Raw genomic sequence first — 22,132 nt, forward strand, 5'->3', positions numbered from 1 at the left:
TTTCAAAGGAACCATCCCGGCATTTGCCTGAAACGATTTAGGGAAATCACAGAAAACCTAAATCAGGATGGCTGGAGACGGGATTGAACCGTCATCCTCCCGAATGTGAGTCCAGTGTGCTAACCACTGCGCCACCTCGCTCGGTAGGGAGATGGGTACCAAAGGATATAACAGTGATTGGGACGGCAACGAAAAGTTATTCCAGGTGCAGTGGGCAAAATCTCAGATAGAATGGATCTCATTTCTGGGCATGATTTTAGGAAGTCATGGGCTTGTTGAAGTAGTTGAGTGATACATTCAAGACAAGGATAATGCTGGGTGATAAGTAGTGTGCTCCAATGTAGTTTTTTGGAGGGTTCAGCAGTACCAGGATTTGATATGATGGCCCAGGAAATCTGTTTTTGAACTAGGCTGTTGGGATATCACTGGATGTGTTATACATCCAGTGAAGGCTGAAGTGAAAGTGGTGGTGTATTGCTGTAAAGAGTCTGCATCCAAACAAATACATTTGCCTTGAATGCCAGGGTTGTATGGGAGGGAACATTTTGACATGGAAAGGATGGCAACTGTCAAAATGTAAGTACTGTTGTTCGTTAGTGTGTTTGATAGGGACAGAAGCGCGAAGCTGGCCTTTGGGGAGGATGAGATCAACATCAAGGAAAGTGGCACGGTATTCAGAATAGGGCCATGTGGGATTTAATTGGGAGAAGGTATTTAGAGATTCCAGGAATTTTAACATGTCAGCCTCACCATGAGTCCATACAGCAAAGATGTCATCAATGTATCTAAATCAAACACAGGGCTGAAGACCTATGGATCCCAGGAAAGCCCCCTGCAAGCAACCCATGAAAAGGTTGGCATAGGAAGAAGCTATCCTGGTTCACTTGTCCTTATCCCCGATCTGTTTATATGTTTGGCTCTCAAAGGTAAAGTAGTTGTTGGTGAGTATAAAGTTGATTAAGGTGACCAAGAAAGATGTCATAGGCTTGGAATCAGGCGGGCGTTAACTGAGGAAATGTTCAGCAGCAGACAGTGTACATGGGGGTTCTTGATGTAGAGGGAGATGGCATCAATGGTGATGTGCAAGGTGTGTGATGGGAGTGGGACGGGCACAGATTTCGAATGATCTAAGAAATGGTTGATATCTTTAATACAGAAGGGAAGTCTTTGTACTATGGGTTGGAGGTGCTGATCAACAAAGGCAGACATACATTTGGTGGATGCTTTGAAACCAGAAACTATAGGACAGCCAGGGTGATTGGGTTTGTGGATCTTCCAAACCTATGACATCCTTCCTACTCAACTTAATCAACTTTATACCACCACTCATTATCATCCTGAGTCTGGAATGTATTAATCAGCTACTTCAACAAGGCCATGACTTCCTAAAATCATGCCCTGAAATGACATCTAAGGTGATTTGTCTGCTGGGAGTATAATGAGGGAGTCAACAGCGTTTAGGGGGCATAGAGCTTGGAGTTCCGCAGAGGAAGGTTAGGGTCATGTTATAGGGGGGTGAGGAAAGGTTGTGAAGCAATGCTGAATGTGAGGAACTCTTGGAAGGCTTGTAAGGGATGATTCTGAGGTAGTGGTGATGGATCAAGTTGGAATCATGGTCTGAACTGTTCAAGGCAGGGTTCAGTGTCAGGTTTGCTGTTGGAAAGGTTTTGGGAATGGGTTGCAATGTGATACTTCCACTTGAAATTACATGCAAAGGAAAGTAAGTTCTTCATCAAAGCAGCACAGTTAAATGCAGGTTTATGGCTTAAAGTGAGACCCTTGTATAATACAGGTAATTTGGGGGAAGGGGGGGTGCTTTGTACGAGAGGTTGAGAACACCGTACTGTTGTGACTGGTCTTTGTGATTATGAGATATTACAGGTCTGGGAAAGCTAGGGATGTTATTGAGGTTGGCCAAGCCTGGTTTGTACGAGAGGAGTGGTGGTTGATGGTGTGGCTGTTTGGGGAGCTGCAGAGGGACAGGAAGGGAAACACCAGTGTTGAGGTAGTTTAGTAGAAGGTGGGATAGCTTTTTGAGGTGAAGTCTAGCATGATGTTGCAGTCTGAAGTTGGCTTGGCAGATGATATCATCCAGGGAAATATGAGAGGCAGATAACTGCAGGATCTTGTAGAAGGAAAGAAGTCTGGTGGAGTGGTAATTGACAGATGGGGCATGTAGGTCACAGATTAGTCGGATAAGATAAAGAGATTGCTGTCTTTGAATCTGTCAAAAGAGGCTGGTGTAATGTAGGATTACATCCAGAAACAGGGATTTCCAGCATTAGGCCTTAGGGAGTAACTCTAAGGGAGAAGCAGGATTCAAGAAACAGAATGTGGGACCTTAACTTTGACAGTGCAAAAGCATGTTTTCGAAAGGAACGGATGTAATATGTGATGGGGTTCATCATGGCAAGAGAGGACGTTTTGCAGTGTTAGAAATGGTAGGAGCGGCAAAAACGAGAGGCAGAGGGTGGAAAAGGGTAGAAATTCGGAAGAAAAGCAGGGGAAAATTTGGAAATATCAGAAGACAATTCGCATGAAAATCGTAAGAACAGTCAATGGTTAACAAGAGGCAATGAGTGGGAGAGAACTTCTGGCCACAAGGGTGGTCTATATGATCTGAAAAAATGATTGGAATTTAAAAAAAGATAGGCAAATTTGTGAAAGACGAAATTTTAAAAATTGGCCAGACAGAAAGAGAAAGACACAGGAGGTAATGTAAACTACTTTGCTTGGCAAAAAAGTAATGTGGGATAGGGCAGCAAAAGTCGATCAGAGAGGTATGGCAAAAAACAAATGCACAGAAATGTGAAAGAATTCATATAAACAGGGTAAGTGGAGGTTAGGAAAGAAAATAGCTGTCAGATGTGAAAATAAATCAGCAAAAGATGATTGAGAGAATGCCTAGCAGTGTAATGAACTGTAGGCAAATTCGTAAATAACAGTGGAATTCTTATATGCAAATTCGCAAATAACAATAGGTTCATGTACGTTCATTCTCATCCCGTCCGGTAAGTCTCCTCTGACCTGTGGTTCTGGGTGACTTTTCTAAACTGTACCCCTTTTTCTAAACTTCTCCAGTCCTTTTCCTTAACCTCTCCAATCCTTTTCTTCACCCCTCTTCCTTCCTCTTCAACTCTTCCACCAGAAGAAGGAGCCACTGGCTCCGAAAGCTTGTGAAAGTTAAATCCTTATGTGTGTGTGTTCCTCTGCTGCCATTTGGTGAGTAGACATTTTTATCTGTCCATTTACATTATACTGTCGTGATTATAGTAATGTGTCAGAGGCACTGAAAGAACATAAATAATAGTGAGTGTGAGTGTGTGTGTGTGTGTGTGTGTGTGTGTGTGTGTGTGTGAGCCTTACATGTGTATTCTGGTAATAAGGGATACTTTCATTTGCTTTTAGAAGAGATATTCATCACAATAGTATGTGAGTTGGTGGAGCAGTAGAGAAGATGCTGCACAAAAAGAGGCAAAAATTACATGGCAATGACAGTCCAGAAAACGGGAGGATTTGCAATTTCAGAACACATGGCATACCATTGGATTATCATTATCCTGAGATCCGGTGTCTACATTAATACTGAGTCCCTTCTGGACCCTGTAATAGTAGCTCCATTAAAATGCAGTAGGGAAGATAATTCCAGTAATTGGCAACAGGCATATAATAAAGACTTTGAACATTGTTTTGTTACACACACACACACACACACACACACACACACACTCACACTCACACACACACACACACACACACACACACACACACACAGTGAGATGAAAGGCCAAAAGGAAAACTGACAAAATATTGTGAATGAGTGTGCATAGATATGTAAACTTAACTCAAGTAGAATGGGAGACTGAATATGATTGCTAAAACTGTTTATACATACCTTTAAATGTTCTACTCCCTTCACAGACTTTTAAATATTTTGAGCCTTTACTGCTTCCAAGTCCTTGCTGCACAGGTAGTATTTTTTAAAGTTTCAGGTGTGAGACATTTCTGGTCTACCCAGTAAACATATTTCCCATCTTATCTGGGCCACAACTATCTGTCAAAGCAGCAGTCTCATAAGCCAAATTCTCTGTGATTATTGCATGGCATTTTATGTGGGCATGACCACTGACCAACTGCAAATCTGTATTAATGCACACTCACATTGTGGTCAAGACTGGACCAAGCAAATGCAGTGGTTAGCACGCTGGACTCCAATTTGTGAGGAACATGGTTCAAATACTCACCTGGGCTACTTGATGTTGGTTTCCTATGGTTCCCATGTAAGAATTAAGATGAAATCTGGGATGGCCTGATTCCATTCCCCTCCTTCTCCTAAGTCTGTGTTCCATATCTAATGACCCCCGCATTGCTAGGACAATAAACCATAATTTTCTGTCTTTCTTTCCAAGGCAGGGTTTGATCACCAAGTCGCAGAGCATATTGGCTGTTTTACAAGCCACGCCATCTGCAAGCAACCTCACACCTCCTGCCCTTTCCTATAAAAGCTTCAGTGTACCAGACATTATGGACCTGTCTCCTCCTACATTTCTGCAGTTCTCCTAGCCTCAGACTCCCACAATTTCCTTCCCTACATGTCCCCGTGTACCCCCACCAATACCCCATTAGTGTCTTTCATATCTCTGCCTGCATCTTGAGTTGCTAGGGGGCAGGGGGCTGTGGTCTGTGGATTCTAGTCCAGACTTATTTCCCCAGTACTCTTCCTGCTGCCTCCCTCTGCTGTGGTCTGTGGATTCTAGTCCAGACTTATTTCCCCAGTACTCTTCCTGCTGCCTCCCACTGTTTCGCTTTGCATGAATCACACTAATCAGCTTCCTCTGACTTTACATTCCTACACTTTTCCCACCAAGTCTTTGTCCTTTCCTTTGCCTTGTTCTTACCCTCACCCCACCTTTTCTTCTACATTCACTGCACCTAAAGAAGGATTCTGCTTTATAAACTTAACTTATAGTTCATTTTGATGTGCTAATCACTGCTCAATGTCTCCACTATACATTGAGGGGTTATCACTATTCATTTGAATGCTTATATTCCATCCAGGATTTTCCAGTTACTGATACTGTGATATATCCATTAATGATACTTTGATAAAGTATTCCCGAAACTTCAAATAATCTTTTTAATCAACTGGCCTAATTTTAATCTTGCTATTTTCGTGGATTTACTATACATATTGTTCATTGTCTTCAGTAATTTACATTTTTTCTTCATATATCATCTTCCCAGTCATTCTAAGCTTGTTCTGTCTTCCCTCTAATCCCCATAGTTATTGTGCAAATTTTTTCATGTCCCACTTTCCTTAATAAGTATGTTATTCATTTATTATTAGTACATCTTCTGTGACATCAATGACACTTTTGTTTCTGTGTTATTCTTTCTGCAGTGTCTTTTGCATCCATTTGTTAATTAACAATTCCTTGGCTTTTCTCAATTTGGTTTCTTACCTTATTTATTTCCTACCTCTCTCTTGTTGAGTATAATGAATTATTTGAGGAAAGTATGCATTTTTCCCTCACTTTTCTTGAATTTTCGACTGATCCAATAATTTCCTCTTTTTCTTCTTTTTTTATGCCTTCGCTCACCTTGCTCCATGCTTTTATGTTACTATGTGATGTGAAATTTTGATGTCTTTTCATTTTCCTTCTTTTTAGCTACTGTAGTTTTTACCAAATAAGGAGGCATAGTGGTGAAGCTTAGACTCACATTTGAAAAGAGAATAGTCCAAATCCCTGTGTTATACTTAACTGGTTTGCCTTTGGGTTCCATAAATTATTTCAGCAAAATGGCAGAACTGTCCCTCAACAAAACTGTGGCTAGTTTCCTTCTCTTCTCATCTGAACTAATTATCTATTTCTATATCTGTACTCTGTAAGAGGCCATACAATATGCAGCAGAGGCCACAATAGTTTATCAGTCTCATTTTGTTCACTTCCTACTCCACTTGAGATGAAAATGGTGCATGAGAAGAAAATGTGTTGACATACCTACAGATATATTCAAATTTCTCCTATTGTATCATCACTAGAAATGCATGTAGTTTGAAGTAACATATTTCTTGATTGATCGTGGATTACGCAATCTCAGAAGTTTAAGATTAAGACTTTACATAATGCACAATTCCATTCTTGTAGTGTCTCTCCCTCTCAAGATTATGGAAAACTGATGTTTTCTAGTGACTACTGGCACAGTATTTATCTGAATACTCTCCATCCCTTCCAGTGATTCGACATGGTATGGGTCCTAGAGTGACAAACATTACTCGTGTATCAGTCAGACATGTCGTAAACAGCCTGCTTCAGGGATAAATTGTACTTTTCTAGCATTTTTCCAATGACTCTGAATAGTAGTTAGATACCAGTGGTTGATTGGAAATAAAGCAAACAATATTAGGCCCTTTTAAACAAATTCCAAGTTGTAATATCAACAGTATTATGAAAAGCATAGATTGAAATCGCTTTAAAGACAACACATTGAGTTGCAGACAGGCACTACAAAAATACTGTTACTCACTGAGCTTTCGGCATAAAAAGAAAGCAAAAAAAAACCACACACACACACACACACACACACACACACACACACACGACCGCTCTCTCCGGGCGCTCTGGACAGAATGCAACTGTCATGTTCATCAAAAGTAGCAACCCAGAGTGGGGTGGGGAAGAGGAGGAATATCAGTGTATGGATGGGAAGAGAGAAGAGTACTGTCTGGCAGAATGTGCAGGAGCTAGGTGATGGAAGGACAAGGCTGCCAGGCACAGCGTCGGGAAGAGGGAAGGGCAGGGGAGGGGAGGGGTTGGGAGGGGAGATGGTGTGGGATGGGGAATGGAAAAGGAGAGGAGCAGAGAAGGGGAAAAAGACAGGTGGGTACATTGGCAGAGAGCGGCACACAACGAGGGTGATGGGATGCGAATTGGGAGGAGGTGATAGAACAGAGGAGGTAGAAACTATTGGTGGAGGGTGTAAGTCACTGTAGACTGAGGCCAGGATAATTTCGGGACCGGGGAGCATGTTGTAAGATAACTTGCATCTGTGCAGCTCAGAAAAGCTGGTGGTTGAGGGGAGGATTCAGATGGCCTGGGTTGTTAAGCAACCATTGAAATCAAACATGTTTTGTTCATTTTCACCACAAGGTGGTCCACTTTGTTCTCGACCACAGTTTGGCAGTGGCCATTCATCTTAGTGGCCAGCTGGTTGGTAGTCATACCAATGTAAAAAGCAGTGTAATGATTGGAACAGAGCTAGTGTACGACATGGCTGGTTTCACAGGTGGCTCTGCCTCTGATGTAGTAAAGGTCTGTGACAAGCAGGGCTTGCACCCTGTAGCAAGAGGTTGGAATTGACAGTGGTTTGGGGATTGACTAGGATGTTGCAGAGGTTAGATGGTTAATCGACCACCACTTCAGGAGGAGTGCAAAGGATCTTGGGTAGGATGTCCCTCATTTCACGGCTAGATGGTAGATAATCAAAGCTCTGACAAAGGATGTAGTTCAGTTGTTCCAGCCCAGGATGGTATGGAGTGACAAAGGGGACCTCCTTTGTAGCAGTTCTTGGGGATGATGGGAGGATTGGGGGGAATGTGGGGATGTTGTTTTTGTTGTTGTGGTCTTCAGTCCAAAAACTGGTTTGATGCAACTTTCCATGCTATTCTATATTGTACAAGCCCCATCATCTCCAAATAACTACTGTGGCATACATCCATCTGAATCTGCTCACTGTATTGTTCTCTTGGTCCCCCTCTACAATTTTTACACCCCACACTTCCCTCCAATACTAAATTGGTGATCCCTTGGTGTCCCAGAACATGTTCTATCAATAGGTCCCTTCCTCTAGTCAGGTTGTGCCCAAATTCCTTTTCTCCCAAATTCTACGCAGTATCTTCCCATTAGTTTCATGATCTACCCACCATGTCTCCAGCATTCTTCTGTAGCACCATGTTCCAAAAGCTTCTACTCTCTTCCTGTGTGAACTATTTATTGCCCATGTGTCACTTCCATATAAGGCTACACTCCACGCAAATACTTTCATAAATAACTTCCTAACACTTAAATCTATGTTTGATGCTAACAAATTTCTCTTCTTCAGAAACGTGTTTCTTGCCAGTGCCAGTCTACATTTTATATCCTCTCTAGTTCGCTATCATTTTATTTTGCTGACCAAATAGCAAAACTCACCTACTACTTTAAATGTCTTGTTTCCTTATCTAATTCCCTCAGCATCACTTGATTTTATTTGACTACATTCCATTATCCTTGCTTTGATTTTGTTGGTATTCATCTTATATCCTCCTTTCAAGACACTGTCCATTTAACAGCTCTTCCAAGTCCAGTCCTTTGCAGTCTGTGGCAGAATTACAGTGTCACTGGCACACCTCAACGTTTTTATTTCTTCCCCCTGAACTTAATTCCTATTCTAAATTTTTCTTTTAGTGTGAGGGATATGGCACTGGAGATCTGTTTGCAGACAAGGTTTGGGGGACAGTGCCTGCCTGTGAGGGCCATTATGAGACCTCCATCATACTGGGCACAGGAGTTCTTGTTAATGCAGATACACCATCCCCTTGGTGGTCAGGCTGCATGGGAGGAATTTTTTCATGTGGAAGGGATGACAGCTGACAAAGTGCAGGTACTGTTGGTGGTAGGTGTGTCTAATGTGGACGGAGATGTGGATGGAGTCATCAGAGAGGAGGAGGTAAATGTTGAAGGAAGTTGCTCACTGGGTTGAGGAGGACCAGTTGAAGTGGATGGGAAAGAATCATCATTGAACCTGAGTTTCGGGATTTGGGAGGCTAGGAAGGTTTCCTCTAGATGGCGCATAAACAAGTTGAAATAGGAGGGTGCCATGCAGGTGGCTATGGCTGTGCCACAGATTTGTTTATATACCTTCCCTTCAACAAAGTAGTTGTGTGTTAAGATAAATTTTGTATGGTATATCAGGAATGAAGCAGTGTATTTGGAGCCTGAAGGATGTTTACAGAGATAGTGTTCAATAACGTCAAGACCATGAGTATGAGAGATGTTGGTGTATAGGGAAGTGGCATTAACAGTGACGAGTAGGGAGCCAAGAGGTAAAGGAGTGAGGATGTGTCAGCCTCTGCCATGGGGTTCAGCCAGTCTGCCATCATCCTGGTAGGACCGCCTGTTACGTGGATCTAACTGCCATCTAATAGGCTTAAGGTTGAAATTAGGCCGCCCTAACCACTGAGACACCAGATCACTTGCCAGCACCAGTCACTGCCAGCCAGCCGCTCATCTGGGGTTCACTCCTGGCATGTCTGTGCCTGTCATTTGCCATGACCAGGTTGGACACTGCCTCCTACACTCTGTGGGCCATGTAAGCCTGCAATGTCAACCTCAGCTGGGACCACACACCCACTACAAACCCATGTGTTGTGGAATGTGAAGTTGTACTTTCTGTTAATAAAAGCAGAAAGATGACTCTACTGGAAATTAACAAACATGATACAGAATGCCACCTTGGTATTAAATGACCATACTAAATGTTCTTTTTCCCCCTGTAAGTTACAAATACTAGATTGAAATAGTAAATTCAACGTCATTGGAAAATGTATCTCCACATAATAATTTTGTCCTTAAGTAATGTAACTATTTCCGCATAACATAAAAAATAACACTTTCCTATGTAAAAACTCTACATGTCATATTTTTCTATCATTATCTGTGCTAGTTGCACATCATTTTATCTGTGTTTGCAACATTCAGTTGTCACCCAACAGCATTACAAGCCAAATGTCAGTTCATGACCAAATAAATATAACTTTGCGGGGTGTTAGGAAGTGTTTCCTGCCTGTTAAGTAAGCTAGCAATATTTTCACAAAAGAAGTGATGCTGTCACTGTACTGCTGTACTGTACTGCCATGAACAGTACACTATTTGTATTACAATACTGTCAACTGCAAGTAGTCAGAGTGTAGTATGTAATATCCAATCTCACTTACACATTACAATTTATTAAAATCAGATTTGGATGACAAGTTTCCATTCTCAGGTTTAAAATATTGATGGTTCTGTGATTTTGATTGTTCAGATAGTCCAGTATGGTTGACTTTCCTTATGAAAGGCTAAGTCCAAACACAACTGGCACTTCTGTAACGTTCAGGATTTTAATTATAGATTGACAACTGTGTTGCTGAACTGTTTACATTCAGTGTTTGGTACAGTAAGTAGAAGAAATTTTTAGAGTTTTGACAGATGAACTATGTTAGCGAGATGAGCCTTGAGGCTATGAAGAACTGACGAAAAGTTTTCTGGATTTGTAGTGCCCTCCATTAGTAACCGTAAGGGGGTGATCAAAAAGTTTCCATTTGATGATGTTGCTGTAGCATACATGCAACATAGCACACCTCCGATGCGGGTATATAAACACTGACAACATAGGCAAGGAATTAATGTAGCATTTATATCTTTCTGACGTGTGTGGGGTAAATGCAGAAACATGAATTTTGGTGACGTTATTACCAAATGCATCTAAACAGGATCCAAGTGTTGTTATTCTTTTCTTGGCTGCCAGAAGACAAACACTGATAGACATCTGTCAGAGAATGAAGAATGTGTGTGGGGCAGCAGTCTGTTGAAAACCACAGTTGTGGAATGGTGGGCCAAGGGGTGCTGCTACTTCACGATAATACATGTCTCCACATTGCAAATGTAGTAATACAAAAGTTATGCCAACTCATGTGGGAGGCACTCGAAACCTGCTTTATAAACCTGAATTCTCCCCAAGTGGTTACCATGCCTTCGATCCCTTAAAACAAGACCTTGAAGGTTCAATAATTCCTGTCAGACAACAACATGCAGCAGGCAGCTATGGACTTCTTCACACAGAAGGAAAAAGTATTTTACCAAATGAGCATTTTCAACCTGGTGCATTGTTGATATGGTTGCCTCAGTGCTATTTTGCCTGATTGGCATACTGATTCTGGACTGTACAACCTCTGAATGTACATCATGCCTATTATATCTAAAATGATGGTCAGAAGTCAGCAGGTTTGTTGGTTTTTGCCACAGTGTGAGTTCCGATTCTGATGTCTCATGTTTTATCAGCATATTATCTGCTACATCTGCCTCATACATTTCTAAAAAGAAGGTTTTAATGACTTACTGAAATACCTTTCCACATAACAATTATCTTTTTTTTTTTTTTTTTTTTTGTTTGAGTAAATACCTGGAATTATTTTTAATTTTATTATGAGTTTCAATCTGTGAGTTTAGAGTTTGATATCTGTAATGTAATTACTACCCTTTTTCATAAATTAATTGTTGTTTTATTTTATTTTAGGGGAAAATGATGTGGAGCTTTCAGATATGCAAACTGTTTTTACAAGAATTTGTTTCAGTGAATCAGAATAAGTTCTGTGTAATGAAGACCTCTTAAGTTCAGGAAATGTGTACTGCATAGAAGTGTAATGTTACTGTATTAAACATATGTTACAGAAATTAGTACAGTAGTTTCTTTAGATATTAATGACACAAAAAAATAATCTCTGTTCACTTAATTCCCCCAAACACATTAGAAGATATGAAACAGTAATATAACTACACTTATCACCATAATTAGCTGCAATTTTGTGGTAAATCTTCGACATGACACTTATTATAAAAACTACTTTTAAGTATTTTACTTAGTAAATCTCATGATAAAGTAGAACTTCACATATATGGAACAATTCACACAATGGGAAAACAGAGAGGCATGTGGAACTCCAAATTCCAGAGGTATAAATAATCTACAGCTATTATGTAATAGGATACACACTTAAATCCATTTACATACACACTGATGAGTCAAAACAATATGACCATCTGCTTAATAGCTTTTGAACTCAGATTAGCAGCGATTCTGCACGACATGGATGCAACAACTTTTTGACAGGTTTCTGGAAGTATGTGGCACAAGATGTCAACACAGGAAATGTAATACCTATAAATTATGGGCTGGTAGTATGTGGGGCTGTACTGGTGCCCAACTGTGTCCCATATGTGTTCCTTCAAGTTCAGATCAGGCAAATTTGGTGGCCAATACATTAAAGTGAACTCATTGTCACGCTCCTGAAACCACTGAATGACAATTTCAGCCCTGTGACATTGATAGTTATCTTGGAGGTAGATGCAATCTCTGTAGAGGAAAGACATCGAACATGAAGGGATGCAGATAGTCTACAGTGTTGCACACATAGTCCACATCCATTAGATGCCTTCGATTACAACCACAGGTACCATGGAAGTCCAATACTAATACTGCCCCTAACACCCTGTATCCACAGAACGGTTCACATTTCGTATAACCATTCACGTGGATGATGTCACATCAAGATGATCAGTCTGGAGTAACAAGAAACAAGATTCATCTGGGCAGGCAAAATGTTTCTACTGACCCACACTCCAACATCAATTATTCAATGCCCTCTGCAATCATAAAAAAGGAACATAAAGGGTTGTCTGCTGCGCGTCCCCATGTTCAACAGTGTGCACTGGACAATGTGCTTCAAAACACTTGTGACTGCACCAGCAATGCACTCTGTCATCAGATCTGCCACAGCTCACCCCTAATCTGCTTTACAGAGAAGTTAAGCCTTCAACCTCCTGGTTTTGTGATGGGGCATGGATGTCCAACAGGCTTGGGCATCCAACTTGTCACCTATTGATAGTTTCCCCATCCTTCAATTATTTTCCATAGGTGATCACAACAGTAGCATACAAACAGCTGGTTGACCTTGCCATTTCCGAGTTGCTCATTCCTAGGTGCTGGATTATACCACTCTGGACTCTGTGTCAGAGTTGCTTATGCCAGCAGATTTCCCCATTTTTGGGCCAATTTCATGGCCAGAATAATTCTCCATTTTTCTTTACTTCACTTACATACTTTCCTTACCATGCCATTTGCCCATGATTCCACAAATCAGCATTCAGTCTTGCAGTGGGCAGTGATCATAATGTGGTATCCCTGCTCTTTATGTAAAATGCATTTAGAGATCCTTAAAAAATTGCATGCAGTTTCTTTCTGCACATTTCAAAAGGATACAGAGGCAGTGCTAAATGGTTTCTCCATTTTCTGTCATCATAATGTATGTCCCCACTAAACAACAATACACTTGTGGTGATTCAAATTGCAACAGTATGAGGATGGAATGCAACAAATGTCTTGCATTGACTCTACTACAAGCTCAGAATATGAACATGCTTTCTACTTTAGTGCAGCAGCACAAATTAGGTAGAAGTAACACCATCTACATTCCATGTAAAAGGAAATATTGCGCAGTGGGTTTCTCATTAAGAAATTGCATTTGAAAGTCAGGATTCAACATTTGGAAGGAGCATGGCCTATCGAGACAGTAGTTTATCATTCTGTAATATTGCTGTGTACAACATTTGGGCCTACATGACTGTCATGTAAATATGATTACTGTGGATTCAGGAGGGCCGTATTCTCTATGAAGTTATCTTTCAACAAGATGATGCAAGACTGCAAGTTGCCTTTGCTGATCTGTCCTATCTTGATACAGAGGGTGTTTCACTGTATTCCTGGCCAAAATTTTTGGACACAAGTTGTCAAAGGTCTGGCACGTCACCTACATATTTAATCGTGCATACTTCTTATCGTACATACCACAGCTAAAATTTCATTATTTGCTATCCTACTTGATGTCACAATTTTAATGACCAGCACTGAAGACTGAAGAGTACATAACTGTGCTATGAGTACAAAAGTACTTCTATTTTGAAGAGACTTTTGTTTCAGATTCAGCTGCTACAAACTCATAACATTCTCACAGTATATCAGTACAGAATAAATTATTTTCAAATGTTAACAGCATTGCACCAAATACATAATTCCATAATATAACAATGACTACAACTGTGCAAAACATGCAGGTATCTTCGTGATATGTGTTGGGAGATTCTTCTGAATGTCCTGCAGACCAATTTCAGTTTCTTGGGATGAATCTCACAATGCAGATTCCCCCTTAATCATTCATGAAGTAACTTTTGTGAATGTGTTTTCATTCAAAGTCTACAACTTAATACTAGTTTGCAGATGTAAATAGTGTCATATGCATAGAACTGAAGTAACTGTTATACTCTTAAGCTATTAGCTACATTCCATTTGTGCATCTAATCAGCTAGGGACTGAAATGCATGTAAAATTGCCAAGTTCAGTCCCTAACCACTGTACTTGTGTCAGGAATCACAAATGTTTCACCATTACAGATTTATATGAATTACATGAAATATTTGATCCTTATGAAGGCCCAAACTGACAGTAATGCTTGTCATTTTTGGACACAATGATCACTATTATTGCTGCACAATAATAAAAAGAGAGTAGATCATTTTGGAACTTTGTATTGATTTTCTTGTTACACGGACAGATTTGTCATGGTTGAAATCTGCTACAGCAGTAATGTTAGGATGAGGTTAGGCAGTCACATTATTCTGTAGTCAAATTTTACAAATCACTGAAATGACCCAGGAGATGGTTTAAGTCTGGTAGCATTGGTACAGACATGCTTTGAACACTGCAAATAGAAGTATGCAGACAACATAGCAGGCCTGCAATAAAGAGCATATATTGTAAGCGAAGATTAACATGGATAGGCTTAAGATGACAAAGTAAAACTTATCATTAGATAATAATTATGGTAAGGGACCGTCAGAAATGGTATAAATCTGTAGGCTGTGATTACCAGATAACTGTTCTCTTGAAGACAAGTATAGGTCTCTTAAATATCTTTAAAAGAAAGTCATGTAATATTAGTCATGAGTGCAAGCAAGTCTGGACTGTGGTCTCTCATACAGAATTGAAAATGACAGGCATGGTAGTGTGAATATTACATCACACTCTAACAAGTTGGACAAGCCCTGGATGAAGCTTTGCGTGGAATGCGTAAATGTTATGCTTGGATAATCTTTAAGTCAGAAGCACATCACAATGGGTGTGAATGATGCATTGCTTCTCATTAAGCTGCAGTATTCACATCATAATCAGCATATAATTATTCCAATAAGCAACTACTCACACTCACTGGCATTAGCAGTCACTCTAACCAATGCAGTATTTTTCTGAACGCCATAATCTTCCTTTTCGTTTTTTAGCGTAAATTTTTTGGAAGACATGCTTGCAGAGTAAATGCAGCTGCTGTTGAAACAGTTATTAAGATAGCAGAACAATGAAGCCTGGACAGAACAGTGGTGTGAAACAAAACTTGCAATTTACAAGTTAGTAAATGATGCCATTTTTTCCTTATTGGCTGTGATAATTGCACAAAAATGTATACACCTCTCATGGCCACCTGATCCACGTGTCTATGTTCATTTTCAAATGATAGATATGTACTGGTAATGTTATTTGAATAATAATTTGAATCTTGCCTTGCCAGATCTGTGTGTGAGTGAGTACAGTTCACTGCTAAATCAATTTCAGACAATGCATAATTCAGATTTTGAATGCATTTTTTGAGTTATTTCTATGTATTGATCACTTTAATTGGCAGGAAGGCTGAGAAATTACCTGACAGTCTGAACTTTCACTTAACAAACGAAAAATGGAGTCACTTTATAAAAGCTGTGGATGCCAGTTTTTGCCAGTTTGAAGAATTCCTTAGGAAATCATAAGGTAGTTGCACTGGCAGCAGTTTCCAGCAATAAATACTTTAAATTCCAGTAGACAATTAGATAGAATAAATGAAGTATTTAAGATGATTTGAGGAGGGGATTAAACTAGCTCCCTTTAAACACTCCATCTCCTTGCACAATAAGATAATTTGTGAATTGGAGTATTCTCTCTGAACTCTGTGACACAGCTTGTTACAAACGTAAGCTCTCATAGACCACGTCACTGGAAACAGTTTTTACTTTGTCTACCATGAATTAAAATCTCTGTGAATGGTTTGGTGCATAAAATTTAAATAAATTTATCTGCTAGATACTGTATTTCCTCATTTTTACTGTACATTTTTTGTGATTTGATCATAAATCTTTATCTCCTGATGGAATCTGTTACCTACATGTTTTAGTTTGCTTATTTTTCGCTACAAAACAAATGATGCTAATTTTTCACTACAAAGCAGGTGATGTCTACATTACTAAGCTCATTGCTTCTTCTGTAATTATTTTATGTACCCTCCGTATTAATATTTCACCTCCGTGTTTTATCATTTCCGCCATTACCAGGTCGTGTCCAGGAGCTTTGTTATTCCCAAGTACCTTTATAATTTCTCTTAACTCTTCTATCAATGGTGGTTCTGTGTCCACTGCGTCGTCATTTCCATCCAACTCTTGTTATTCTTCAGTTTCTTCTCTAGCCCCTGCATTTCTGTCTTCACTTACAATGTGTCTGTTTGACAGTAACACTTCAAAATGTTGTGCCCAGGTTTCTATTAGTTTTTCCTTTCCAACTATCAAACTGCCTGTCTCATCTTTCAGCATGTCCATCCTTGGGTGATATCCTCTCTTTATTTGTCCCATCCCATAAAAGAATTTCCTCCCCTGCTTATTTTCAAAGTTCTTCTGTATTTCATCCATCCTTTCCCTTTTCTCTACTCTCTTTTTAATCCATGCTTAATCGAGCTTGATTTCTATCATCTAGCGCCTTTGACATCTCCTCATCAAACCATCTGTTTCATTTCTGTTTTCCTCTTTCTCCAAGTACCTCTTGAGCTGTTGTATTTAAAGCTATCTTAGTTTCCTCCTACAGTACATTGATATCCTTTGCCTCCATCACTCTGATCTTTTGCAACTTCTCTTGCACTTTCTTCCTATACTCTTCCTTTTTCTTCTGACCTTTGAGCATCTCCACATTGTAGACCTTACTTTTCTCCAACCCAACCCAACCCAGCCCAGCCCTTCTGGCTGTAACTGCAATCCTTTCTAAGGTTTTGATTCTTACCGAAAGATGGTCCAAGTCAATATCCACTGCTTGGCGGCTAATCACATCCAGAATATCTGAGGAAGCCATCCTCTATCAATACATGATCTATTTGATTTCTTGTCAACCCATCTGGTGATATCCAAGTTCCCTTATAAATATCTTGGTGTGGGAAACACGTACTTTTAATCACTAGTCCTTTGCTAAAAGCAAATTCAATCACTTTCCAACCATTGTTATTTGATTCCAGGTGTTTACTATGAAGACGTGCCACAGGTTGGTTCTCCTTCTCTTCACCTACATTAGCATTACAATCCCCCAGGATAATTTTGACGTCATACTTTGGCAGCTTATCATATACTTGCTCCAATTTCTCATTAAATTATTCTTTCTCTTCTTCAGCTGCATCTTCCATTGGGGTATGCACACTAATCAGCGACAAGTTGGAGAATTTTCCCTTCAACCTCAGTCGACATAATCTGAGGTTTATTGTTTCATATATCACCATGATGTGACTGATGGATGTCTTTACCATAAAACCTGTTCCTAATCTATTTTCCTCTTCCCTGCTATTGATCCAGGTACAATGCTGAAGATCAACCACCTCTGTTTGTTTCCATCTTATCTCTTGCAATGCTGCAACATCAATTCGGTACCCCAATAATTCCTCCTCGAGCTCCCTAATGCCTCCCGCCTAAAGATGCTTCTTACATTCCATGTTCTGATATACGAAAATCATTGCCGTTTGACGTGCCTTGGTTGTTGTAAGTTTGAGACAGTCTGTTTCTCTCTGTGAATTGGTTGCTGAACCATGAGTTTTTCTGATATGGGGTTGTTAGCCCCATGATCAACCCCCAACCTGGAGGACCTGTATTTGTATCGGGTTTACTCCCTTAGGGAGACTGGCTTCACCACACCTCTAGAGCCCTCCCTGCCCTATGTTGTAGGGAATTGAAAATGACAAGGAAAAAGGATAACCTTAGGATAGGATGGGACAGGAGACAGGATTGATAGGTCATTGTGGAACACATTTCGTCTGGCTCCTCCCCTTTGGTCTGTCCAGCATGGGTGACACTGCTGGTAACTACACTACCGCCAGCATAGCCCTCTGGATCCAGAACACGCAAACCTCCTCACCTGCACAGGCAGTGCTATGTTAAGGCGATGTCCCCGAGGAGGGGGCCTGGGAAACAGAGAAAATGCCAGAGGACTGGATGTTAGCAACAATCTGCCCTATACATAAGAAAGGACGCGCATGCAGTGTAAGAACTATCAAGGATTATCTCTGCTTAGTATCGTCTACAAAATCCTTTCTACGGCTATAACAAGGAGAGTAAGTAGAAGAGCAGAAAAGATTCTAGGCGAGTACCACGCTGGTTTTAGATCTGGGAGGTCTACAGCTGACCATGTCTTTACAGTATGTTTGATGCAGGAGAAGACTTATGAATACAATGTAAGATTAGAACATCTCTTTATAGACTTTAAACAGGCCTATGACAGAGTTAAAAGATCAGCAATGTGGGAAACAATGCAGACATTCAAATTTCCTAAGAAGCTAATAAAATTAACTAAGATGACCCTGGAAAACAGCAAAAGCCAGGTTAATGTTCAGGGATCTCTGTCTAGAGTGTTCCCAACAGAAGGAGGCCTAAGACAGGGAGACCCATTATCCCCAGTACTATTCATCCTGGTATTAGCGAATGCCGTAAGATCAGTAACCACAAACCCAGAAGGCAATAGACTTCTGCAAACCTTAGCCTATGCAGATGATGTAGTAATAAGTGCTAGAAGTATGGAGGTGCTTACATCAGCCTTCAAAGAGTTTGAAGCCGCTGCCAAGAACCTTTGTTTAGAAATTAGTGAGACAAAATCTAAGTATATGGCAACTAAAAGAGTTAGAAGAAACACAGATGATCTACAGTTAGAATGGTACAACTTTGAAAGAGTAGAAAGCTTTATTTATCTTGGTTCAGTAATAACATCAGAAAACAAAGTAGAGGCAGATACAACAAACCGAATTAAGGCTGCCGACAGATCATATAGAGCACTATATACCATGCTCAAAAGTAAGAACATAAGTAGGAAACTAAAGTTGACATTTAACAAAACAGTGATCAAACCAGTTCTAACGTATGGCAGTGAGGCATGGGTAGTGAAGGAGGCTTTGGAGAAGAAGCTAAATATATGGGAAAGGAAAGTGTTGAGGAAGATTTGTGGTCCTGTAAAAGAAGGCGAGATAGGGAGAATTAGGACTAATGAAGAAAGAAGGGCTCTGTACAAAGAACCTGATTTGGTAACCTTAATCAAAATGGGAAGGCTAAGATGGTTAGGACATGTCCAGTGGATGACAGAAGAAAGGCTACCAAAGAAGATGGTGATGGGACATCCTGGTGGTAGAAGGAGGAGACGATGACCCATGTGAGGTGGCTGGAAGATGTGGTCCACATCATGTGGAAGCCGATCTGAGAGGAGTGGGAGTGACGAGGTGGCACAGGCATGCTCAAGACTGAGATGATTGGAAATCTGTGATTGAGGAAGCCAAGGTCCTCAGAGGACTGTAGTACTATGGAGTAAGTAAGTAAAAGTACTGGTGGAATTAAAGCTGTGAGGACGGGGCTTGAGTCGTGCTTGGGTAGCTCAGTGGTAGAGCACATGCCCGTGAAAGGCAAAGGTCCTGAGTTCGTGTCTCAGTCCGGTACACAGTTATAATCTGCCAAGAAGTTTCATATCAGTGCACACTCCGCTTTAGAGTGAAAGTTTCATTCTAGAGGCAATTAAGTAAGTAAGTAAGTAAGTAATGCTTCTTCTGTGATTTTATGGAGAAGTGACTTTGAACTGAAGAAATAATTAACAGCAGAATAATTGATTTGATGAAATGGCTCACTGACAGAGTCGCTGAATAGCACTTGTAGGTACGCTGCATGCTTAGAAATCTACTTTACATGTGTTGTTACTGTTAAATACAACCACAAGGAACAACGCAAGTTTATACTGTAAACTTATGTTTATTATTTGAAATATGATATACAGATTATTTATCAGATAATTTAAACAAGTAACATTGGTTTTGCAACAGGTTCCACTGCAGATTGCCCCAGCAGATTTTCCACAACAGCAAGGGCAAAATCAAATGCTGTGGCTGGTCCACGACTTGTGATGAAGTTGCCTGTAGGTGAAACAAATAATTTTATAAACAAGATGCTTTCTGGTCCGGTCACCTTTAATATAAAAAATTAATTTTTCATGACAGATTTCAGCAGCATACTGCCTTCATCAGGGACCTATCTAAGGAATTACTTGCACATCTTACATATAACAAAACAGAAAACTTAAAATAATTTGAATGTGCACGACATAATGTGGATTCAGGAATAAGAAGGAAAAAGGAAATTATTACAAAAATAAATTGAAGTGATTTCACCATTGAACAAGAAATAGGAAAATATAGCAATAATACAGCTATAAAATTACAGAGACACAGAATATCAGGCCTGATATACAGGAGGTGAAATTCCAGTACTGCCAACAAACATTTAAAAATGTTTTCTTAAAAAAATAAAAGGTTGAGAAATGTTAGTGTAGTTGAGCAATGTTGAAGTAGTGACTAAACTTATCCACAATGAACAACTCCATACAAGCTGCTCCCGAAGCATTTGCATACAGCAAACTCACATGAAACCTTGAAAATGTTATTAGTCAAGAAATTGTGGCATTACTAGGCAATGAATAACATTGCTGCTAGTAATGAATAACATTATGTAGTGACACCAAATACGCACCTACGATGACAAATGTTATCTTCCACACACTATCTTCTATATGCAACTGTTAAGTTATTTTTCAAATAAACATACATATTTTCAAATCATTCATTTCTCCTTCCCCACTCTTTATATAAACCTAATGATAACATTAATAATGATGCTCAATCCAAGCACCCATAATTATTTCATATTCTTATAGTTCTTTATAGTTAAATAATAATCATTTGGGATGGAAATATGTTATACTCTTACAACTTTCAATTCATACCAAAGTAGAATAGTGTATAAGCATTATACAGATGAGAATTTTTGTAATTTCTTACTCAGACACTTCTCTTGATACAGGGCATAATTGACTTTCATCCTAGTATTTATATTGTAATTATAATTAATTTAACTGGATGCATACCATCAACTACTACTTTGTCTTCACTATATATATATTTTCCACCCTCCTCCATTTCATTCCTGAATGTGGGATATGATGTCACTTTTTTCCCTGTACCAACACCGTGTGTTTTCAGAGCAGTTGGAGCTGTAATCAAACAAGAACATCATCCATCATATTTGACTGAAACATCTTTATAAATACTTATCATTTCACATCAGAGTCTTACACTAAACACTGCAGCACGAATTACAAATAGAGGGTGTCCCAGGAGGAATTCTCAATATTCAGGGATATGACAGGAATGATCATTCGAAGCACAATACTCTAGTAAATATTGGGCTGTAAAATGCCTTTCTTAAGAGTTATAAGCACTACTTCAACTTTAATATTGTGAAACAAATTTCTTTACTGTGAGAAATGTTTACTGGACTTCACTGCTCGAGTGTTCGTTCCTGTCATATCCTTTCCTCCTGGGACACACTTTATAATACAATGTATAGTGGTTTATTGTGACTTAATTGGATTCAGAATAGGCACATAGTGATTACCTAAAACAACTTAACACTTATAGTGATTAGCTAAAACATCTTAACACTTATAGTGATTAGCTAAAACATCTTAACACTTATAGTGATTAGCTAAAACATCTTAACACTTATGTCCAAAACACGAACTTTAGAATTCACTACAATTTGTGCCAGTACATAAATATGTTTTGCAGTCAACACTATACAGAAGGTAATGATAACATTTAAGTGTAGTGACAAAACACTGATTTTTAAATCAAGATGGTGGAAAATGTATGAAGCATTACAAAACAAAACAAAAACAAACAAAAAAACTGTTCAGGTGATACAAGATCTTCCTGAGTTGAAGGTTATGCTTCATTTGAAAGTAGCATTAACACAATGAAAGTAGAAATATTTGTATACAATTATAGACTCTGAAGTGTTGATGCAAGAGGAGTGAGAGCATTCTACACTCAGACGAGATCTGCTAATGGGAAGGATGATGTAGAGTGCTTGTGCGTGTGCTCCATAAGTTTTGTTTGATTAAAGTTCTTTTTGGCACTTAA

At 39.6% G+C, this 22,132-nt stretch overlaps 2 protein-coding genes across 2 annotated transcripts in view; one reads left to right on the plus strand and one right to left on the minus strand.

Moving 5' to 3' along the window:
• The window catches only part of LOC126441105 (E3 ubiquitin-protein ligase TRIM37-like), a 224,858-nt gene extending 213,417 nt beyond the window's left edge, over positions 1 to 11,441 (plus strand). The window contains exon 12 of the mRNA XM_050090679.1: positions 11,317 to 11,441. Within this exon, the coding sequence (XP_049946636.1) occupies positions 11,317 to 11,387 (71 nt within the window). The 3' untranslated portion in view covers positions 11,388 to 11,441. The remainder of the gene's footprint in view (positions 1 to 11,316) is intronic.
• An 8,446-nt stretch (positions 11,442 to 19,887) lies between these two features.
• Positions 19,888 to 22,132, minus strand: part of LOC126485553 (Parkinson disease protein 7 homolog) — a 118,645-nt gene continuing 116,400 nt past the window's right edge. Inside the window, exons 4-5 of the mRNA XM_050108883.1 lie at positions 21,076 to 21,201; positions 19,888 to 20,068 (exon numbers count right to left, since the gene is read on the minus strand). Of these exons, the coding sequence (XP_049964840.1) occupies positions 19,950 to 20,068; positions 21,076 to 21,201 (245 nt within the window). The 3' untranslated portion in view covers positions 19,888 to 19,949. The remainder of the gene's footprint in view (positions 20,069 to 21,075; positions 21,202 to 22,132) is intronic.

This window comes from Schistocerca serialis, chromosome 1 (assembly GCF_023864345.2).
Source record: "Schistocerca serialis cubense isolate TAMUIC-IGC-003099 chromosome 1, iqSchSeri2.2, whole genome shotgun sequence".
NCBI classification, from domain to species: domain Eukaryota; kingdom Metazoa; phylum Arthropoda; class Insecta; order Orthoptera; family Acrididae; genus Schistocerca; species Schistocerca serialis.